A 23,351-nucleotide genomic window follows, 5' to 3' on the forward strand; every position below is an offset into this window, starting at 1 on the left:
ATTGAAAAACAAACCAATGTTAAATAATTGTTTAATAAATGGCATTCATCCTCCTTACTGTAGGCCAAATGATTTTTGGTAAGTCATTATTTACAGATCATTCTGTCACTAAAAGATCCATAAACACTACCCAAGGACTTAAATAAGTGTTGTGTTAAATGCCCACAAGGCATTAGAGCAGCTCAGTGGATTATGATTATTCCTTAACATTGGGAATATTTGGGGGAAATCACGTAATAAATTGAACAAGCTACGTAGTTACCGTATGCTGAAATGCCAGTCTGAGATCCTAGAGAAGATTGTATACATGGTCTTCTCATCAAAATCATTAATGGTAATCATGTTGAAGTGGCGCAGGTACCGAGAGGTGATGGGGTTCCTCCCTCCGCCTAAACAAGCAGGGCAAGAAAACAAAAAATGTCTTCATTGAAAAAGATAACACATCTGATGAATAACCATTTTTCTTTAATGAGACTCTTTGCCCAAAACAGTTTAAAGTAAAGCCAATACTGTTCTATTCTCTTTTTGTTTTATAATAATACTGTTATTTCAGTTTTGAAGTGAGTAAAGACTATATGACAGTGCTGCATATTACATTAAATGTACATTAAGCTGATGCTAAGAGAACGACTTATATACCCAAAAATACTGAAGACATGCCTACGGGAGCAATTTGGGGCTAAGTATCTTGCCCAAAGACACTTCAACATATTGACTGAAGGAGTTGAGGATGGAACCACTGACCATCTTAATGGTGGATCAGCAAATTAACCCCAAAAGCTGTACAGTACATTTTGTTCTCATGCTCTAAATAATGTTAAACTATTCCGGTAACCACATTCAACATTGGACATGGATAGGGAAACCAGTTACTGTATGTCTCAGGGTGTCATAAGGAAAGTTTGAGGACCGCTGACAGACATTCTTCCTACTAGCTACGTGTTGGTCATGTTCGAGATACACAAGTTTACAATAGCACATTGATCAATCATTTTAGCCAACTAATATCATTAATACGGCAAGTGTAAATCACCACTATAATGACTGTGAAAAGGTGTTATTTAATTTAAAATAAGGGTAAAACACAAAAGAAGCCTCCTTCATGGTTTCCCTGGGGTGGGTTCAGTGTTCCCCACAGCTGTAATGGGCAGCAGCCTAGAAAATTAAACACAACTATAAACAGCAGCAGAGACTAAAGCTTTGAGGGCACCTGAGTGTGGCACCCATCCCCTCCCTTGCTCTCTATTGCAGCTGTCGCAGCCAGATGCCTCAGTTGACATGGGTGCTTTGTGTTTACACTAGTAGTTGCAGTAGAGTCGGAAGTGGTAAACACTTGTAAACACCTCAAGGCAGTGACGGGCTGCACAGAACAGCAGCCAGTGGTTTGTGACATTGACTCAACAGCACTTTAGCAGCAATTTAGAGACAGTTGAAAAAAGGTTTTCACTGAAATAGATGCCTTTTGTCGACTTTTGTCAATCTAGGGCTTTGGTATCATTTCTGTGACAATACAGTGGTGCAGGAATGAGTCAAAAAAAATCTGAAATGAGTCAGCATTATGCGACTTCCGGTTGGCTCCGTTGAAGTCAATGTTTTTTGTATGGGTTTTTCGTTAGATGCCCAAAATCAGGTCTGCAGTTACAAGCATAGAAGATATTAACATTTTGTTCTACGACATAAAAAGCTTCAGTTAATACCCCACTGGAAAATGTCTGTAACTTCAATTTGACATAAAAACAGCAGTTGCTAACAGGTGACCAAATTAGACCACTTAATGCTACCAAGCCAAACATTAGCCGCCTTAGCTCAGAGGTGGTGAAAAAATGTCAGAGCTTTTTGTTAAAGGAGCCCTTGCGATGCTTACTTCCAGGTCAGCCTACAGAAATATGTCATCATTGCACCACTCTATACTCTTCTGCTGCTACTCACCCGGTGGTCCCATAGCGCAGATGACCTGGATGTCCACCAGCTTGATCATGGAGCAGTCCTTCAGGTCGTACCAGTTCCAGTGGTCCAGCCACTGGCGCAGCAGCTCCACGGGGGGCTGGGCACCGTAAACCTCCCGGGCCGGCATGTTCACATCATCCACAAATATCACCTGGTGATTAGATATAAGAATAATAATGATAATGATAACAATAACACATTCAACTTATAAAGTGCTTTTCTAGATACCCAAAGTCACTTAGAAAGTCAAACGTTAAACAAAACAAACAAAGATGAGATGTAGTGAATTAGAAACAATACAAAGAGGTGGGTTTCGAGTGCTTGTTTGAATGATGGCAGGGTGGTTGACTGTCTGATGTGGAAGGGGGAGGGCGTTCCAGAGGGAGGACGCAGCAGCAGAGTAGGCCCGATCACCCCAGGTCCCGAGCTTAGTCCTGGTGGTCTTTAGGGTGTTTGCATCTCCGGAGCTGGCAGTGGGTGGGGTTGTGAGGATGGAGGAGGTCAGAGAGATAAGGAGTGGCCAGGTTGTTGAGGGCTTTGTATGTGGTGATCAGAATTTTAAAGTCCAACCTGTATTTGACCGGGAGACAGGGGAGGTTTTGGAGGGCCAGAGTGATGTAGTCTCTGCGGAGTTCTGGACATATTGGAATTTATTGATGATTTTGCTGGGTGAACAGTGTAGGATGCTATTGCAGTGGTCGAGTCTAGAAGTGATGAGGGGGCGTCAATGAGGGTTTCAGCGTCAGTAAAAGAGAGGGAGGGTCAGAGACGGGCAATGTTCTTTAGGTGAAAAGGGTTTGGTGATGTGGCAGGAAGGAGAGTGTGGGCTCAAAGAGGATACCAAGGTTGCGGATCTGAGTAGAGGGGGTGACGTTTGAGCCGTCGATGGTGAGTGAGAATGACTGGCAGAGCGGGAGAGGGAATTTGGGCCAATGATGATTATTTCAGATTTATTGCACTTGAGTTGGAGGGAGTTTTCTTGCATCCATGTTTCGAGATCCGTAAGGCAGGCGGTGAGGGTGGAGTGGGTGGTGGATGTGATGGTTTTTGAGGAGAAGTAGACACTACTATATTTGGGATAGGATTATTTACAAATAAAGCACAATGTTTTTGATATTGACCATTGTTTTTTGTTTAGATGCACAGTTTGGCCATGTTGCATGTAAATGGACGTATACAAATTAGAGGGTCATGGTTTGACCTTGTAGTCCACATGTCGATGTGTCCTTAGGCGAGATGTTAACCCATAAATGCTACCGTAGGAATGTAGCCATCTACAGTATTGAAGTGTATGTAAGTTGCTTTGGATAAAAGCTAAACAAAAAAAATGTGCAATTGTCACAATTTGAGTGACCCATTTACTGATATGAATACAAATGGAAAAAGGCATACCAACAAAAGACTTCATATGAACATAATAAAAGGAGTTTACCATTTTCTTTCCCAAAGGGGGTCCAAAGACTCCTTTGCGCCGCTTATCTAGCTTGGACATAATAATGTTTTGTGTCTGTGCCGCTGTGGTCTGGGCTGAGAAGTTGATGAATAATGGGCTGTAGACATCCTTCTTCAGCTGGTTCAAGAGAAAGTCCTGAGAAATAAGACATTGGAAATATAAACAGAGTTGTTTATTATCTAATCTCATAGTACAGGAGTTTTCACCGAAGAAAAAGCTAGATGTTGATGCTGTTGAAAATTGAAATCTATTTATTGATAAGTATTTTCACACTCTATTCTTAATTAGCATCCCAAAGAGCCTGTTCAGGTAGAGTACACATTAAATGGCAATTTCCAGGCTGATCCTGGCAAATGCTTGTGATAAGCTTTGTAATTTAATTAAATGTGGCATTTAGTGAGTATTTCATTAGATCAGAACTGGATCGCAGTTTTAATCCTTGAAAGTGACTTTGTAATGAAGCGGGGAATTAGTTGCCCTCTGAGGACAGAATCTTAAATAATGTTCTGCGTGTCAAAGGGGTGAAATCAATTTATTTTTTGATTCTGTAAGAGGGTTTAAAAAAGGGCATTTCACTTTGATGCTTAAAGAGGAATTTATGAGTGGCCATTCGATAAAATGCCCTTACGGCAAACGGGCTTCACTTGTCTTTTTATAAGAGCAGAAAAAACAAACGTAGTCTAGGATGATCTGTTGGTTTTGATCAGGTTTTATGGTGCTGTTTCCATGTACCATGTGTGTCCAGAGCACATGACGTAGCTGGCCCTAGGATCAAGTGTGACAATAAGTGTTAAATACATCTTGTAGGAGACATCGATTATTGTTTTGAACACTTTAGCTGCACAGGGTGTACAAATAGGGTCATAGCTGACAGCAGGGGCGGCGCCAGGGGGGAGCTAGGGGGTGTTGAAGCACCCCCCAGGATTGCCAAAGCACCCCCTAAGCACCCCCAATAAATATGTGTTTTTTTTATTTTTTATACAATTATTATTATTATTTTTATAAAATTAAATTAGAAAAGTTATTGATTACATCAATGCAAATGTGAAACAAACTCATTTTTGACCAAAAACATAAAGCCAACACAGGTGATATGATTAGGCCAATGGCCAGCACCCATTAGATTTTTGACCTACCCATAGGCTAAATTACCTGTTAGCTAGAGCGCCAAATTATTAGCTAACGTGGATGTTGAGCAAAGTGAAAAATTGATAGTTTTTTAGTCCTAAAACGTCCACGTATAAGCGAGAGGGATTCTGAATCTGCACATAATAGGCATCGTGAGGCAGAGGCTGTGTGTGCGTGTGGGGAGTGTTGCAGTAGAAAATTCAACTGTAGCGCTGGTGCATTAATGGGAAACCCTAAATGTTTGAGCACCCCCTATGAAACGTCAAGCTACCCCACAGCACCCCTTAGAGGAAATCTCTGGCGCCGCCACTGGCTGACAGGAAAAGGCGGGCACAGGAAGAGCGATAACACACCGTTCTTACCAGAAGCGACAGATGCTAAAAGATTCTAATGGCTACCACAGGCAGAATCAAACCTTGGTAATGTACAACCTCTTCAATAAACATTAGACTAAACTGCATCCAACGACCGTAGTTTGTGTCTCACCTGAGTATTAATGGAGAAATTGGGATATTTAAATGGCCATTACACATGTAGTTAGGTTAAACGTACAATATTTGCCTCAAAATGTGGAATAAGTATAAAATCATCAATGAAAATACTCAAGTAGAGTAGAAGTATGTCAAAATAGTGCAGTAGTTAATCAAATGTACACTATTACAGTCCACCACTGATGAGCCTCTTTTTGTCTAGATCGCAAGACCTCTCTCTATCTCACTTAACAGTGAGTTAAGGAGACTTGTGTCTGATTGTACTGGGAGTGATGTCATCATTTTTGGTCTGACTGCTGGTGCTGCTCCTGCCAGATTTGGGTTTACAGCCACGGTCTGCTGGTGGAGGCTTGGGACAGGCAGACAGGACGTGGAGAACAAGGCAGCTGATCTCTATTCATCCCAGAGTCTCAAGTTTGAGCACACTAATGAATGAACTAATGAAGCATAATGAATGAGGGGGGGTAAGTCCTTGATATAAAAAGCTGAAGGTCTGCAGAGATACTCAGTATTCCTCGTGGCCCCTTTCACACCTGGTGAGTAGCTGTGTTGCCTCCAAATGATTTCTACACTTCCCGAGGCCGGAACTACAGAAATAAATGCTCACTCATGCTACTGGAAGGTGCTGTTAGTAGCATTGGAGGTTTTGGTTGAAAATACCAAATCTTGAATGGACTACACAGCGGGTGTACATGAATGCAACTCAACAACGCTAATTTCAAATGTATTTAATATTGTAGGGGCGCCTTTAGGTAACACAAATCTGTGGACGACTTTTGTTTGTTGTTAAATTACATTGAAGCCATTTTAACACACACGTACACATACACAGAAAGCATACAAATCCAACTGTCCAATCACATGTTGTATTTTCCGTTTTGTTTTGGTCTTCCTCTGTATTTTATCATTTGTCTCTGTTTAACGTTCTAAAATCGTCTTTTGTCTGTATCAAGGACAATGTTTTTGTCTACACCTCGTTTATTACAGCAAAACAATGGGGACTTATGGGAAAAATGACAAAGTACGTGTTAGTCTTTCTGACAAAAATAAAGCAACTCCAACTTCTAAAATGTGTGCAACATCTTTTAAAATACATGTATTTGTTCTGTTTGGTCACTTTGATCAAAATGAATGTTAAGTAACTATTGCTGATAAAAAAATGGTGGCTGTGGTGATTCTGCATCATTCTCAATTTGAATAGCTTTCTGCTCATCACAAACACACGTACATTTTTCCAAGCGTTACATTCATAAACTCACTGTGATGTAGACACTCTTGCCAGTCCCGGTGGGGCCGATGAATATGGTGGGTTTCTGGTGGGTGATGAGGAGCTCCATCAGTGCCATGTAGCGCACCGTGTTCTCAGTGGGCACGATGATCTCATTGAACTGCATGTCTTTGCATAAGGGGGGAGCCGCCTTCAGCTGATCGGTCCACAGCTCCCACCTGCCCGGACCCTGGAGAGGAAGAACAAAACAGAACAAACTCTTATCTTATTGACCCGTTCTTACCAGTTGCCTGCAAAAATATTAATAATCCAATTTCGTGAGCATACCAACTTTTATCCTAAAACCAAGTTGTAAGGGCAAATCTTTTTTTTTTAAGATGTAAAAACGTGCCATAACAATTAGCTCGACTAAAACAATCTTGTATGAAATATAACCATGAAAATGAATAACATTTATTGTAAAATAATTACAAAAATATCACAAAATGTTGATAATACATTTTTGTCTATCAACACCTTTTTTCAAAACAGACTAAGAAGAAGAATGTCTGAAATGTAGTTCATACAGTATGGGGGAATTGGACTGAGTTTGATTTTTCTTTGAACACAATGCTTTGTTTAACATCTTCCATAATAAAATAAGTATTTACTGGCAGCAAATTCATTCAGGTGGAGCCATGTAACAGAAAAATAATACTGACAATATATAAAGGTCACACCAAGATAAAAATGTGCATTTATTCTTTCACAGTGTCTGGGGAGAAAGAAAATGTGATGCAGGAATGTTTCTCTTATAGTCTAGTGCCTGAGATCCAATCTAGAGGAGGATCTCTTTGTTTGTAGTCAGTTATTGTGATTTCAGAATCCTTTTGTCTCCCTATTTTGTATGCAGACTCCCAGCAGAAAGCATAGAGCCTGGCACATTCCTGCGTCAAGAGATTGCACCTCTTATATCTCCCTCAGGCTAGAGGACCAGCTGTCCATGACGTCCTTCTTAACCTTTAGAGGGCGTCTGTAATGATTTGGATTTTAAACATGTAATGGCATGAAGCAAAAATATGTTAACGACCCTTCATAGTTGGTTAAATATGCTAACAAACGGAGTATTGGGCAGCACTGACTGAAAACTAATTTCCACTACAAGCCCTGCCTACCTCTTTAATGAAGCGATACTGGTAGACTGTTTCCTCTGAGGGCAGTGCCACTGTGAACTGTTTGGCTGGAGCCTCCACGGTTGCCAGGATGCCATGGAGGGCGCGGGTTTCGTCACTCAAAGGGCCGCTCAGTATCTCCCTGACCACGGCGTCAAACTTGACCCGTCCTGGATCATCACAGCTGGCACCCACTGACCACACCAGGCAAAACACGAAGATTCCCTGTTGAAAAGGAAAGGACAAACGCATGTATATCAAGTGGTCCATGACAGCAGTTATGGAAAAAACAACAATCATTGGTGACAGTTAAAGAAGAATTTTACCTAAGTACAAGTATATATGGCAACTCGTTTTAGGTTTAGGTTTAAAATGGTACACTGGCTTGCTATTGTATACCATTTTGGGTTCTTGCATCATATTTATGACAAGCCATCAGACAAACACAGTGTACAGGAGTTCATGTATTTGTAAGCTAAATTACATTAAGAAATGTGCCGTATCACTTTCTTTCCAGCCTCATGTTTCTCTATATTAATCTGGATATCAATATTTTTCAAAATTATGCTCGTATAGTTAAAAATATATGTAAATATAAACTATTATAATGTCAAAAGAGTAAAACATCAAAAATCCTAGTGCAAAGATGTTTGCCGTCAAAAGTCTCAATGCACCAGCAAAGCTTTGAACATAAAAAAACAACTATTGACTTGATTAAAATGTACAGCAGCTGTCTAAATGCTTTAACCAATGTACAGATTACTTTGAAACAAACACCAGAATCCACAAAGGAGTGACATATTTGTTGGAAAAGAAACCCAGTAGGAATACTGCAGGAATTTGAAATGGCCCATCACGAGGCTTAGCGGCCTCATGATGGCTCCTGCTGTTAGGAGGCTGATTAATTCAACACTGTGATAATGACTGGCTGAGAAACATGGGAGCGAGGGTCGAAAGGCATTCATCAGCGCGCCACATGGGGATAATAGCACTGCTTCCACGAGACAGGATTCAGAGACAAAACAAATCAATTGGAACTCAGGCAGGGGGCAGAGGAAAGGGCTTCTCAAACTTTTCCTAATCCTGTGCGGAGGTAGAATGCGTAAAGGAAAACGGCAAGCTTTCTGGTCATTACTGAATCTGAGTTTAATGTTTCCTAAAATAAATGTGGATGTGTTTTTAAAGAGCAATGCAAGAGCCAATAACTCAGTTCATTATTTTTATTTTAGTTCTCAAATTGAGCTGTGAACTTCTTGTTTTTATTTAAATATGTTGAGTTTATTGGAGTATGAATGAAGCTGAAAATAACAAAATGTATCTAAACATATGAGGGATGTGTCCAATTCTCTCTTTCAATTAGTATAACCTCAGAACATAATGGGCATTGTTAGGTATGTTTTTGTATTTCTTTCAAAAAGACAATTTTTCTTCTAGCTAGGCTGTTTGTGATTTAGACATTGGCACTGTGGATGTATTAAGAAAACTGCAAACAAGTTCATGGGTGGGTCCTGGTTTATTCTTATAAGCAATGCTCAATGGTGCCTGAAGCTTCCACTGGGAAGTAAATTAGCTTCAACAGCAGCTTGATTTACACAATATGGAAACTGGCGATTTGCTTTCCTATCGATCGATATACATGTATGGTTCATTCAGTTTAGTTTTGCAGTGTATCTGGTCCAAGGGGCTATTGTAAGTCCCTTTCATGATAGAGAGCTGTCTTTTTTCCTGACTTACTCTGGATTTCTCATCCTAGCAAACCACAGATTTGAGTCAATCAGACAGTCTTAGAGGTCGCCAGGGGACTAGCAGGCCAATACTCAGGGAATGTATTGAACACATCAACAGTCAAATGAGCCGGAATTCTCTTTAACTCAACAAAGAAAAAACTGAGGAGGTTTATTTTATGATTCATATTTTTGGTTTAAAGTCAGCACTAAGCCTCAAACGGCAATGTTGAATACAACGGAGCAGGACGGAAACTTGGTATGATCATGGACTGAATTTCAACTGCCACATTATAGATAATTACCAAGTAAGCCTACAATCACCTTAAGAATATAAAGGATTAAAGGATTTACTTCTTAGCAGGATTTGAGGAACTTGTCCGTGCATTTTTCTTCGGTAGACTCGATTACTGTAACAGTGTCTCACAAACAAATCTATTAGAAGTGTGCTGCTGCTGGAGTCTTCACTAACACCAAGAAAATGGATCACATCAATCCAGTTCTGAGGACTGTCAAACGTTTGTCAAACTATTGATTTGGTTTGTTTATAAAGATTTACATGGTTTAAGACAAAATACATTTAGATTTTCGGCTACATTAATACACCCAGAAGGCTCAGGTCATCTGGGAAACTGATCATTAGGAAGCAACGTCCATCTATCTATTTATCTATGTTTAACTGTATTTTAATTACCTTTGGTATGTTTCTTTTACACTTTGTCTCTGTTTTTTTATGTAGTTCATGAAGTCTTGAATGTCTTTTTGGACTCATTTTGCAGGGAGGCTGAATCAAGTGTCATACCAGAGGATTTTTAACATTCAGATCTGAATGTTGTTAGACTTATTTTGGGGCATTTGGCTTGTCCAAATAACCCATCATGATAATTTTGTGATGCTGTAGCCACTCTTGGGATTATAATATATCATTAATATAATATTAACTTAAAGTCTGTTATTGTTAAGGATATTAGAGCAATACAATTTATTAGTATCATTAATAGCAGTAGTAGAAGTGGGTGTGTCCACAAACCTCCAACCAGGAGCAAACATCGTTTTCATGCATGCTTTTCATCTTTTCTTCATCATGGAACTCATCCATCATACAGTCCATCAGATTCATCAGGGACTTCACTAGATTGGTGTCAGAGGTCGGGGACAGCTCCTGGAAAAGAAACAAACGTTCAAACTCAACGAGAAGAGATTCAGAAACCTAAACTATTTCAAAACCATTATATTTTGCTATACCTTGCAGAGAAGAAAACACATTTATCAATATGACATTCATGCATTTGTGTAGATGGCAAGAGAACATTTAAATGTTTTGGAGTAAAAAGCTGTACAACAAACAGTATTCCCTGAGGATGTTTCAGCACCTTGGTGGCCTTTCGAATGAGCAGAAGGCAGGCTGGCAGTATGCGGTCGAAAAGGCCAGTGATGAGCTCTTTGTGCGCTGCATTGACTGTGGCGGGCAGGGTATTAAACCAGGACAGCATAAGGGGCCGCCAGCCCAGCATATGAGGCTCCATGTAGATCATACCACAGCGAGACACCTGTTGTAAAACAAAAAACATCTGAAAAGACACATCTAAACCACTGGTACTAAACATAAAGAACAATCAATTGCAGTACACAACTATCAGACCAGTAATGAGAATTACTAAAGGATCATTATCAGTAAGGTATTGGGTGCATTACGGTAAATTAGGTGTGGACAAGCAGTGCAGTGCAGGTGAGCCTTCTTGAAGCAATTTAATTAGTTCACTTAAGTTTAGTACCAGGGCTAGGCTTCATCCACACCTCTAAACACCTGCTAAACTACTCATAACGGCCCGTCCACACAGCGGCGTGCGTTTAAGCTTGGCGGTGGGCGTGTCTGAAGCTTGGGGAGTTCTCGCAAGCAACGCGACCAACAACAACCCTCGACATACTGTACAGTTTACAAAGTAAACTGGATATAAACTCCCCAAACAGGCGAAAACCTACCAGTTTCACCCACTGTCTCTGCCACCTCCCTCCATACCTGGTTCCTCCGGTTTGTATCCCGGTAGGTGAACAGGGACTGATCGTACAAGACCGGGTGATTCCCTACCGCTATGATTAATTTCTCCTCCATTGTTTGGAATATGAGGAAATGACCTGCGGTGTGTCTCTCCCAGCATACACGCCTGTTTGATTGGCTAGCGCTTGTACTGGCAGATTTGCATAAACGGGATATGATTGGCTGACGCTTCCACCGAAGCTTAAAAAGTTGAAAATGTCTCAACTTTTGCAGCGAGCCACGCCAGCAAAGCTTCGCTTCCCACAATGCAGTTCGGTGAAAAGTGACGTCACCCCATTCAAGTGAATGGTGAAGCTTTCAACGCACGCCGCTGTGTAGACGGGCCTTGTTTGTTCCCAATTTGAAAACCTAGCCGCATTTTCCCCCCTAATTATCCATTCCCCTTCCTAGACCATCTTTACCCACTTCTCTTCATTCTTTCTTACAACCTCAATTCATTCCTCCATACCTCTCTATATTCCTTGATCCCTCCCTCCCGACATCTCTTCAACCCTTTAACTCTCCCTCCCTAGTTCCACTTTCATCCCTTACTTCCTACATCCCTTCCTCTTTACATCCATTAATCCATTCATCCCTCCCTCCCGAAATCCCTTCGACCGTCGCCCCTCCCTCCTGACTCTAACATTCATCATTCCCTCTTTACATTCCTTCCAAAAAATGTAAATGATAGTTTCCGTCCAAAACAAACCCATTACTTATAGTGAAAACCACCCTTGAATGATGGGATAGTAGTCTAACAGCTTTAGGAATCCAAACTATAACATATAATAAGTACCCTGTATCAAGATTGATGCAAAACAAGTGACATTTGACCTTTTTAGAGAGGTTTGGAAAAAAACCCCACCTCTGGGGTCATTTGGGTGGATTTGACCTATCTCTGGAACCCATTGGTCGATTTTGGTGATTGACACCTCTTTTGAACCGTTAGAGCCAATAGAATCGAGGGGAAGTTCCTAAATCCACCTACACGTTACCATTGAGGAGTGAGAGTGATACGCACGCAGTTTGCCCAAACCGAAAGTTATGTTACGCTCTGAAAACTGAAACTAGGCTTATTGCCATAAATATGATGATGGATTATCAGTAATCATGTCAAAGTGACACAGAGACATTGGATTAACCTTCAGCAGTGTTTATATGCGTTTAAATGCCCTTGAACACAACTTTTGATCAGAAAACAGCAAAGGTAAGACGTATTTGCCGTTTTGGCTACGTAAAGTGAAGTTGTGTGTTGTTTTTGCTGGCTTTCGCTGCTGTGATGATACTTATACCATTGGAATCTGTGGAATCTCAGCTTTCATATGCTATCAAGTTTGTGCAGATCCGATGAAGTATAAAATATTTCTACTGTGAGTTATGTGCTAAGTGCGTTAGCACTCTTTCGCTTAGTGCTAATTCAGAGGCTCAGCGTTAGACTTATGTTTTGTTTTGGTAAAAATTGTTCATATCGTCAGTTAGCTGAGTTTCTTCCTGTTAAGTGGGTATGACACATTAATAGGTTGTTAAATGTTAAGAAGCCCTCAGACGCTGTTTCTTGCAATATGTTGCTTGTTGCCCCGGGGGCTCCCGGGCTTAACAGGTTAATCCATTTATCCCTTCCTTCATACATCCCTTTATTTCTTCCTCGCTAAATCCATTCATCCCTCACACCTGACAACCCCTTCGACCGTGTGTCCTTCCCTCTTGACATCCCTTCATCCCTTCCTATCTTCATCCATTTGACCTTTTATCCTTCCTTCCTTCCTTCCTTACATCCCTTCAACCATTCATCTCTCACTTGCAACATTCCTTGGCAATTCATCCCTCCCTATCTACATCCCTTTGACTGTTCCTCCATCCCTCCCCACATCCCTTCATCCCTCCCTCGCAGGATCCCTTCTTCCATTCCTCCAACCCGCCCTTCATCCCTCACTCCCTTTATCCCTTCATCCCTCCCTCCTACCCTTTATAAAACTTTCCCTACATTTGTATTGACGTTTCATCCCTCCCTCCCCATATCCTTTAACCCTTTCCTCCCTACATCCCTTTGACCCTTTATCCCCCCCTCCCCACATCTCTTCAACCCTTTAAATCTCCTTCTCTAGTTCCCCTTTCATCCCTTACTTCCTAGATCCCTTCATCCCTCCCTTTACATTCCTTCAACCCATTCATCTCTCCCTATCTACATCTCTTCGACACTTGATCCCTCCCTCCTTACATCTTTTCAACCATTCATTCATCCCTCCCAAACTAGATCTCTTTGACACTTTAACTCTCCATCCCTAGTTTGCTTAATCCACTTATCCCTTCCTTCATACATCCCTTTATTTTTTCCTCCCTAAATCTATTCATCCCTCACACCCGAATTCCCTTCGACCGTTCGTCCCTCCCTCTTGACATCCCTTGATCCTTAATCCCTTCCTATCTACATCCATTTAACCTTTTATCCTTCCTTCCTTACCTCCCTTCAACCATTCATCCCCCCTTGCAACATTCCTTGGCGATTCATCCCTCCCTATCTACATCCCTTTGACCGTTCATCCCTCCCTCCCCACATCCCTTCATCCTTACATCCCTCCATATCCCTCCCTACATCCCTTCTACCCTTTATAACTTTTTCCCTACATTTTTATTGACGTTTCATCCCTCCCTCCCCATATCCCTTCATCCTTTCCTCCCTACATCCCTTTGGCCCTTTATCCCTCCCTCCCTAAATCCCTTCATCCTCTCTCACCTTATCTTTTTCTATGGAATCTGTTTCATATTGTTGTGCCCTATTCTAGGTACAGTCTGGGGGCTTTATTCAAATTCGGCAGGAACACGTCTGAAATGGAGCCCCCAACCTGAGTTTCACCTTCAGTTCGACCTTCAGACAGACATCCCTGATCCGTTTTCCACTCTTCCCCTTACATCCATCAGTGCTCCACATTTGATACCTCCTTCAATGCAATCTTAAACTAACATGTTGCTGTGACATAGTCCTTGCTTGACATTGTAACATGTTGTATAGAGTTCAACAAAATAGTTACACTATATTTTTTATACTGGTACATTCTGTAAATGAGGGTGTGCTAATACCATCTCTAATGAATTCCAAATGACTATATTACAACCTTTCATAAAGAGAAGCTTTTAATGAGATCCCGTAGCACCATAGGAATAGCTTCAGGAAGGAGTAAGAACAAAGAATAAAGATGAGCTGAGATGGGATAAGATATAATGTATGAGCTGAAGCTGAAAGAGATGTGCAGATGTGACAGGAGAAAAAAAAGAAAAGAAGAAGAGTGAAGTTTTAAAATGAAGGGGGAGAAAAATAACTCTCATAGACAAAGTGAGAAAGAGATGGGAAAAAAAAGAAGAAAAAAAAAGTTTTTTGAAGAGTACGCAAAAGGGATCCATCACAGAATGGGGGGAGTTCACTGTGATCAAAAATGTTTATGCCTCTGTATTCAGCATGATGAAAGGAACAGATGCAGGCTATAGAAAACAGACGTCTGTTTAGTAAGAAGAGTAGAGCAAAGGAGATTTGACGGTATCCTCTCAAGGCATCTATGTATAGCAATCACGAGCCTTTGTTACTGCCTGACAACAAAGAACCATATGGAAAGAAGATTTACAAAAACAATCTTTTGTGAACTATGAAAGAGTGGATTGCCGTTTATTTCAAAAGGATTTAAAAAGGTGCGTCAACCCTGTGATCTCTTTGTTAGCAAAGATTTGAGTTCATTTATCAAAGTGTTGAATATTATAGAAGTTATGACCTTTTGGTAAATGTTATCATTGGCTATAAAAAGAAGTGGCTCGTGCTTAGAACACTTCTCACTTAATCGAAGACTTGTCCCAGTAAAATTAACTGCAAAAGGAACTAGACTATTACAAATCTGAGAAAACAGGGGAAATGATCAACTGAAACAAAGAAGACATATTTGCATGCTGCCTAGCTTAAAATAGATATGAAAGGAGGGGAAACAAAAAGGTGTAGAGACAGGGAAAATGGGGAGGAATGTATTATGTATTATGTTGGGGAAAATGAGGTGAACAGCTGGCAGATCATTTCGATAGCCTGTATTTTGGAGCTGCAAACATATTTGCTCGTACTGAGTACTGCATTTTTCATCATTTTTGCTGATGGAATTGACTGCTCGTCCTCCACAATATATATATTTCAGGTTATTTATTGCTGCCTGGCAAATACCTTTTAAATACATTATTAGTAGCCAGCAAGAAAGCTTTAACAGGAAAATTGAGACGGGTCAAAACGACTGCCTGGAAAGATGTTCTGATTTAAATTTGAAGAGACATACATTTTTGCTACTTCTATGAATTTAATGAATTTGTGCAATACTATGTTTATTTAGACAGGATTATTATTGATGTGTTACTGTATAAACGTTATCAATATAATGATTGTATGAATGCAAAGGTGACCACTCGTTTATTATACTAGTTTTTTTTGTATTGCATTTCAATGCTCCTTTAAAGTTTAAAGGATGAAAAAGAGGGGGAATGTAATTTCTCTTGGTCAGGACTTGAACTGCTGGGATGGTTGAATGCATGTGTTATGAAAGCAGTATAAAACGTGGTAAGTGGTTTTCAATTGTGTTCTTCAACTGTCTAAGCTTAAAGATGGGGTAGGTAATCTTGGAGAAACCAGCTCGAGTGCGCTAGAATTTGAAAATACACAACCGGAAAAAATCTGCCACTTCCTTATAGAGCCCCTCTTCCAACACACACGAACGCGCACATGACCAATGAGGGCACGAGATAAATTTGTGCACAGATGGAAGGCTGACAGGCAGGTAGGCCATCCAGTTATTTCAGCCGGGCCGGCTCAGATGATTGGTCGTGCTTTTTACAGCGCCACGGCTTCCATAGATGACATTTTTTAATGTATTTATTGTCAAAGCATTTAATATATTCATTGCTATCGGGATGTTTCCCATGGAGAGTATTCCATGGACTATAACAACAAATGTTTCTGAAATAAATTACATACCCCACCTTTAATAGCATAGTTCAAGGGGCCCTTTTTTGCTTTTTGGGGTTTTCCCTTTCCCGTATAGTGTTATAGGTGTTGGTGCAGGTAAATGGTCTGCAAAGGCTGAAATCCCAAAGTTCCCTAATCCTAACCCTATCCACTCAAACCCATTGTACGTTAGGGGTGTAACGGTGTCCGTATTCGTCCCGAGCCATCACGGTTCGGACGAATACGTCTTTTTTTATGAGTGGGAAAAAAGTCTGTCACTGACTCAGGGCAGTATCCATTACACTATATATAATCAAAGGGGCGGTATTGGGCCTAAAATCTGTTTGCCAGCCTCCCTTAAGGCGAGACACGGCAGGCAAAAACAACGTTTTTCAAGTACTGGTCAATTTTGAGATTTTGTGCTATTTTGATTCCATAACATGTTTTCTTTCAGGCTTTTGAAAGGAAAACGTACAAAATACACATTTAAGTGTTTATTTTACTATAGTTTGTCTATTTGCGTCTGTAGATTTCTCCTAAATTCACCAAAAGTTAGCATTCTAACGTAACATAAAGTACCGCGACCGCTGTGTGCACCATGTCAACAGAGGTATCGCTGGTAAGCTCCGTCTCTCCTGCACAATCTCATCGGATCCAAATATGGTCATTTCCTTTGTATCAGCAACCAATCGTGAAAGCACAAAGGGGTCTTAAACCAAGAAACGAAATCTCATTGGCTGGTGTCAATTTCTGACAACGTGATTCGTTCAGATGCGTCACGTGGTGTGCTAAAACACTTCCTGGTTAGCTTTCAGCTAGAAATTGAAATCTCAAAATGCCAAAAGAACGGCGAAAAAAACGTTCACAGAGAAGACGACAACAATTGTCACTTGCACGAAGCAAGGTTATATAAAAAAAAATGACCCTGAACATGAAATACCTTCACGGAGTGCGTCGATGCGCAAGCTGTCATTCAAAGAACAGGAGGGTTTAGCTAGCGCCTCACTGCAATCTTTAAAGGTCGTTTTCTCAAAATGAGTTTTTTCTCCTACTCTGAGTTCGAAATGTCAACTTCAGTAGCACGTAGAGACACCAAACCTTCCAGTTATATTCCTATCAATATTATGAAGGCTTTTGCATAAGGGTTTGTTCATATATAATTCATAGCCTGAATTATACAATATTGTATACCTAAAAACATGGCGAAAATGGATATTTTAGGGCTGTTGACAGTATTTTCTGATTTATGGAATGATAAAAAGAGATATCCAATATCCCTTCTGTAAAAGCCTTAGATGCTAATATGACTACAACATGAAACAAGCATTTTGAATCTGGCTATATCCAAAGTTCAGATTTCGATTCCTGAAATGTGTTAAAATATGTGCATATTTAATGAGTAAATGGATAATTTGCATATTTAAACATGCTATTTCAGAAACTTGTAATACAAAAGACAATTGCCTTATTGTAAGTAATTAACTGGAGAAATTTCTAGCTGATACCTTTAAGTTAAAAAAATTACCCTATTCACCTGGGGTGTCTCGCCTTAAACAACAAATGAAGAACAAGAAGAAAACACAGCAAAACGAACAAAATACAAGAACAAGAAAAGTTAGTATTGCGAGTTCAGATAACACACAAGACCTAGAAGACCCACCTGCTTCTTTTAAATCAGCTGTGTGGGAACATTTCGGGTTCCCTGTGGACTACAAAAACGATGGAGTGCGAGTGGTGGATCAGACGATGACGGTGTGTCTGCGTTGTTAGACAGCGGTGCGGTATGCTATTGGTAACACACGCCAAACATGCTAAATCATATCAGAAGGCATCACCCAGATTTGCCAATCACCGGAGCCCGGCAAAAGGCAACAGCAGTTCAGCAGTTTATCCCCGCTGTTTTTAAGTTTTTAAGAAGACCAAAATAAATAACGGAAGCTATTGGCATATATATTTCAACGGCAATGCGCCCTTGGAACACTTTCTTATTATTTATTTTGTAATATTTTCAAGACATTCTTTTTAGTTTTACAGCTTGATGAAACCTTTTTGTTTGACATCAGCCATTATAGATAATATGGCCATCTGAGTGTGTGTGGTACTGTTTGTGGTTTGTTTTTAACTTTGAAATACAGCTAATTATTCAAAATGTTAGAGTTCCTTATTTGTATACTGAAACTTGCACTACTGTTCAAAAATAAATAACAACAAACCTGGAATTATGCATTTGGGACTTTTTTTTGCTTTTTCTTGTTGTACCGAACCCGTACCGAACCGTGACCTCCAAACCGAGGTACGTAGGGAACCGTGAATTCTGTGAACCGTTACACCCCTATTGTACGTGATAGGTTAAGTGGCGGGACAACTCTAAGCGAACCAACCAATCAACAGGCAGGCAGGCAGTTTGTGAAAAATAAAGCACTTTTTGAACATTAAAACATGTGAAAATGTTACAGTAGAGGCTCAAAATACAAATATAAACCTGAAAATGACCATAATAGGGCCCCTTTAATGAAGATTAAGCAAAGATTAAATGTGATAATACTGAGCAGAGGATATAAAGATAAAACCCACACATACTTTGTACAATTGTACCTTTTGTGACAAAAATAAAAAAAGACAGCAACAGGGCATGACCACTGAGGTGAATACTGGAGAGTAGGTGTAATAAAGACAGGCATGAAGGGAAATGAAAGCCTTTGTGTAAATGGAAAGATAATGAGATGATAACCATTGCAGCAGAATATTACAGCAAGAAAACAGCAGTACACAATAAAAAATTGTTTTTCTAAATGAGAACAGTAAGTAATCCATCCTCCACCATATCTTTAGATTGGACAACATCACTGCTAGAAAATGGAAAAGCATGATACTTTGTCATGCAAACCTTAATCAAAAGTAAAGGTGTTTCTCACCGTGGCAGGCGACGCCACCTCCAGGTCCATGGGCTCAAAGATGAGGCTCATTTGCTGTGACATCTGAATGATCTCGCCGCTCATCAGACACAGCTTCTTGTTGTCGTCGAGCACCGTGTTCATGTTCTCGATCCACACCGCATCCACCGGGCCGTCAAAGATAAGCCATTTTCTGTCGGGGCTCTGAGAGAAGCAAGAACAACATAATTTCTTACACCTTGAAGGAACATTTTCATTTATAGCACAATAACATGTGCTATTACATGCTCCACATAGCTGGCTTTATATGGGAAGACGTTTCAGGATTTATTCCATATTGTAGATATCGGACATCAGTATTCTTCACTACTTGAATTAGTTAAAGCCAATATGAATATTTGATAACTTGTGTGATTGTAAGTTGACTTGTTAAGTAGTGGGGCTTAACATGTTTACTAGTTAAATTAACAGTGAAGTGCCACAACGATCAAACATGTCAACTAATTTTTTCACATAACTAGAACTATATAGGTCAAAATAGACCCTAACTAGTTGGCTTGTTTGCCTTGATTAGTTAACAAGTAGGAGGAAGTGTGGGTAATTATCTTAACAGTACGGTCCACATGACCAACTAGTTGAATTAGAGGACATTTTGGCCATTAGGTCACAATTGACCCCAACTAGTTAGGAGAAAATGTAATGAACCAGTTTAAAAATGAACCCAACAGGTGTATTAGACATTTTAGCGTAGCAGTTGTGGAAGAAGTACTTTTATTAGGTAAGCATACAACCCTGTAGAAATACTTTGCTACAAGTAAAGGTCTAGAATTCTAAATGTAGCTAAAGTCAAAGTACAAGAGTCAAAGCATCAACATATTCTTAAAGTACCAAAACAAGTACGTTCTATGAAGAATGGAGATTTCCGGGTATATACTAATTATGTTATATAAATGTAGAGAGTAAAAAGTACCATATTTGCTTCAATAATGTAGTGGAGTAGAGGTTTAAAGCACCATAACATGGAAAACGTGAGCACTTTGACACTTGACTCATCAAGGATTTGGAATAAAGTTTAGCTGGCTTTCCAGCCTTTGGCGTTTAACAGATGGAAGAAGGCTCTAGCAAACAGACAGATGGACGGACCTTTAAACCCTGGGGAGGCTTTTCACTTCAAGTAAAAGACAGGCTGAATATACAGAAGGTTGGCCCCCGCAGTGGAAGAATATACAACATTTCTGAAGTACTCGTAGAGCTTCAAAGTGCAAAAAATAACTTGTTTTTATATCCTTTAATAATATGCACACACTATATTCATTTATTGCACAAACACAAATCCCTGTGCTGACTTCCAAGGTCATGGAAGAACTCCTAAGCATTGTACTGAAAGAATGTCTGCAAAAACGAATGAAATTAGCACCCAGACTGGCATAATGGATGTTGACAACAAGCGTCAGATCTCCAGTTAAATGGGCTGGCAGGAGCTGTGCTTTAAATTGATTTGTTGTAATATAAACCAATGGAAGATGCCTGTGTTGGGGCCATCTGGTGCTAGTGAGGGAAGTGAGTATACTGTAATGTAATGATCTGACAGAGCGTTGGCACTGGGGAAAAAACAAACCTCATTGTATGCGCTGTGAGTTTAACACACCGCACTGCTGCTGATTCCAGATTAGTACAGTAAAAATTAGGTTTAGTAAAATGTGATGCGAGGAACAAAAAGGAACACTATCGCCCAGAGGAAAATTACTTTTTTCTAAACTGAATTAAAACAAGCCGCTTTCTCGTTTTCTATTTTCATTGCATCAGTGTGTACTGCCTCGGCCGTCACATTCAATCCCAACAGTCCTTATTCATTGACAAAAATAATGAGACATTTGTAAAATGACAACTACATATACGGAGCCAATTTTTTAAATGACATGTTCATTTGGAATCAATTTGAGAATAGAGCGAACAAATGATTTTCCATTATGATGTGCCTTCACTGCCATCATGCTTGCCCATGTGTGTCTGCTGTGTGTACATAAAAGTTATTAAAGATTTAAATTCAACAAGACAGCAGACTTTTTTATTTGTTTACCCTGTCGAGGAAGACTCTCTTTCTACCAGCCTGAAATGAATTGTAATGTCAGGCCTTTTGTATGATGATCCGACTTAAACTCTGAAGACTGAGTAGACGATAATGGATGTAATTACCTTCTTCTTATTGCACAGCTTTATGCAACATCCAACATGTGTTGCACCACATTCAAATGTATTACAACATGACTAACCCTTGTGCCACACTTTAGTACAACAATGTCAAAATCTTAAAACTGTTACGCATTTATATATTTATATAATTTTCCACATTTACTTTTTACCACTTGATCATAACTAACAAATACTAATTTCTTTTTAGAATGTTTTTGTACTTTGTGCCTCTACTGTACTGTTTACATGCTTTAATATGAAAAAAGTGCTTTATTTCCATACTGCCTGTGCTACAGCACCTCTTTTCACCCTCTGTCTGAAACCAGAGCCCAGTCTGCATTCAGAGTTAAACTGATAACTCATATCCAACTATTTTAGCATAGAAGTGTAGCAATATCCACACACATATAACACAGTAGGGACAATTTATAAATAGAATAGGTAGAGATACAATATGACAGCATTGGTCAATCCAAAACATTTATTAGCAGTAATGACAGTTTGGATCATGGTGTCACATTTGTAGCCTAAAATGTTCATATAGTAGCCTATTGTTTTATACCCAAATCATTTTTACGTTTGGGATATGTTAAGGTTGTTTTGTTCCTCTATTCATCATTCATTCTAACCCACTAACAGACGCACATGTATTTAACATAATGATGATGTCTTTTCCTGTCAAAGTAATTGCTTTGTTCAAAAACATGTTTTGAGTTAATGACCCCATAATTGTCAGAGGAAATGTCAATATTTATATATATTGTGTTTGGAACATAGAGTTTGACTAGCTGACACAGGAGCATCAGAATCTCTTGTATGATGTCAGAAGCCCAGTTTGACATATCAGAATACTAGAATCTCACATCAAACTGTGACCCAGCTGTTCCTCAACGACAGCTGGAGGTGTGATCGACACTTCACTGCATGAGACAACATCTTTAGATAATGTTTGCGTCCCCCCTACAGCTGAACTTCTCTTACTGAGACAAATTCTGCCACATTTGAGGGAATACTGTATCTGTCATTGTCATTTTTAGATGAAAAATACGTCAACATATAGTTAATTGTTATGTTTAATCCTATTTTAGATAATAATCTGGAGTTCCGGCAACATGTAACATCAACAACACATGTACTACTAACAAAGAAGAGAAGGCACAACATGGCTTATTACTTAGCTCAATAACAAAATGATGTGTTAAGTTATTTTGTACCCCTTTATTTGAGATTTTCTAGCCCAAAGCACCTTTTAATTTACCCAAGGCAAACGAGCAGTCCATATTGTTTAGCTAAAGTGTTGTGCATGAGCTAAATATCAGCTCTCAGAGGAGCTCTGTGTGTTTTGTTGGCAGCCTGTATAAACAGAGAGCAGTTTCCCTGGCATAGACCAGGAGAAATGAAATCCCTCATCAAGGACTTCTGTACGGGCACGCCTGGCTGAGGGGCCCACATGTAAGGGCCTTCACCTGCAAATGATTAGGCAAAAAGACTTGTACCAACCTGGAAGAGGCCCACAATGTCTCTGAAAATATTGCCAAACTGTTGTTGTTGTTGTAGCTGACCGGGAACCTACAAGCGGCTCAGCATAGTGTGAATGACTACCAAACAAGCTCGCTTTTTGTGCTAACCACAGCATGAACAGCGGTGGGACGCAAAACAATTTGTAGTTGTGCATTATGGTAATTCAATATGCCATGGATTCTTGAAAAACCCCAAAACATGTTCCCTTCTTTGAGCAGATTAAACAACATTGTAAACATTTTCCCAACTGGATTTGGGCACAAAATCATAGTTTCAGTCAAGGTTAACATTTAAGCTATTATTGAGGAAAATAAATGGTATTAAGTACATGGAAAGCCATGGGATTCAAATGGGAGATGTAACATCGGTTGGTTATTTGTCTCTATATCAGTGTTTGTGAAATATCATGCAAATATGTAAATTTGACCACATTGTGCGATTATGCTGGATTTGGAGGGCTCTGTATACAACAGAGGAACAGGTGGTGTAACCCTGCACGGATCCAGGATGATGACATGTTCATCTTCATGAGGGTCTGAAGGAGCATGTAGATACATCTGCATGCTCCTGCATTAGTTAGACAATACTTTGTGTGTTTGACTCTGAGGAGCCATTTT

The 23,351-nt window shown here is 39.8% G+C and overlaps 1 protein-coding gene across 1 annotated transcript in view; it reads right to left on the reverse strand.

The window, feature by feature from the left end:
• Positions 1–23,351, reverse strand: part of dnah7 (dynein, axonemal, heavy chain 7) — a 153,894-nt gene that overhangs the window by 53,056 nt on the left and 77,487 nt on the right. The window contains exons 32-39 of the mRNA XM_034208741.1: positions 19,042–19,224; positions 10,496–10,672; positions 10,153–10,284; positions 7,402–7,623; positions 6,279–6,476; positions 3,380–3,535; positions 1,930–2,098; positions 263–389 (exon numbers count right to left, since the gene is read on the reverse strand). Of these exons, the coding sequence (XP_034064632.1) occupies positions 263–389; positions 1,930–2,098; positions 3,380–3,535; positions 6,279–6,476; positions 7,402–7,623; positions 10,153–10,284; positions 10,496–10,672; positions 19,042–19,224 (1,364 nt within the window). The remainder of the gene's footprint in view (positions 1–262; positions 390–1,929; positions 2,099–3,379; positions 3,536–6,278; positions 6,477–7,401; positions 7,624–10,152; positions 10,285–10,495; positions 10,673–19,041; positions 19,225–23,351) is intronic.

This window comes from Gymnodraco acuticeps, unplaced genomic scaffold (assembly GCF_902827175.1).
Source record: "Gymnodraco acuticeps unplaced genomic scaffold, fGymAcu1.1, whole genome shotgun sequence".
NCBI lineage: Eukaryota > Metazoa > Chordata > Actinopteri > Perciformes > Bathydraconidae > Gymnodraco > Gymnodraco acuticeps.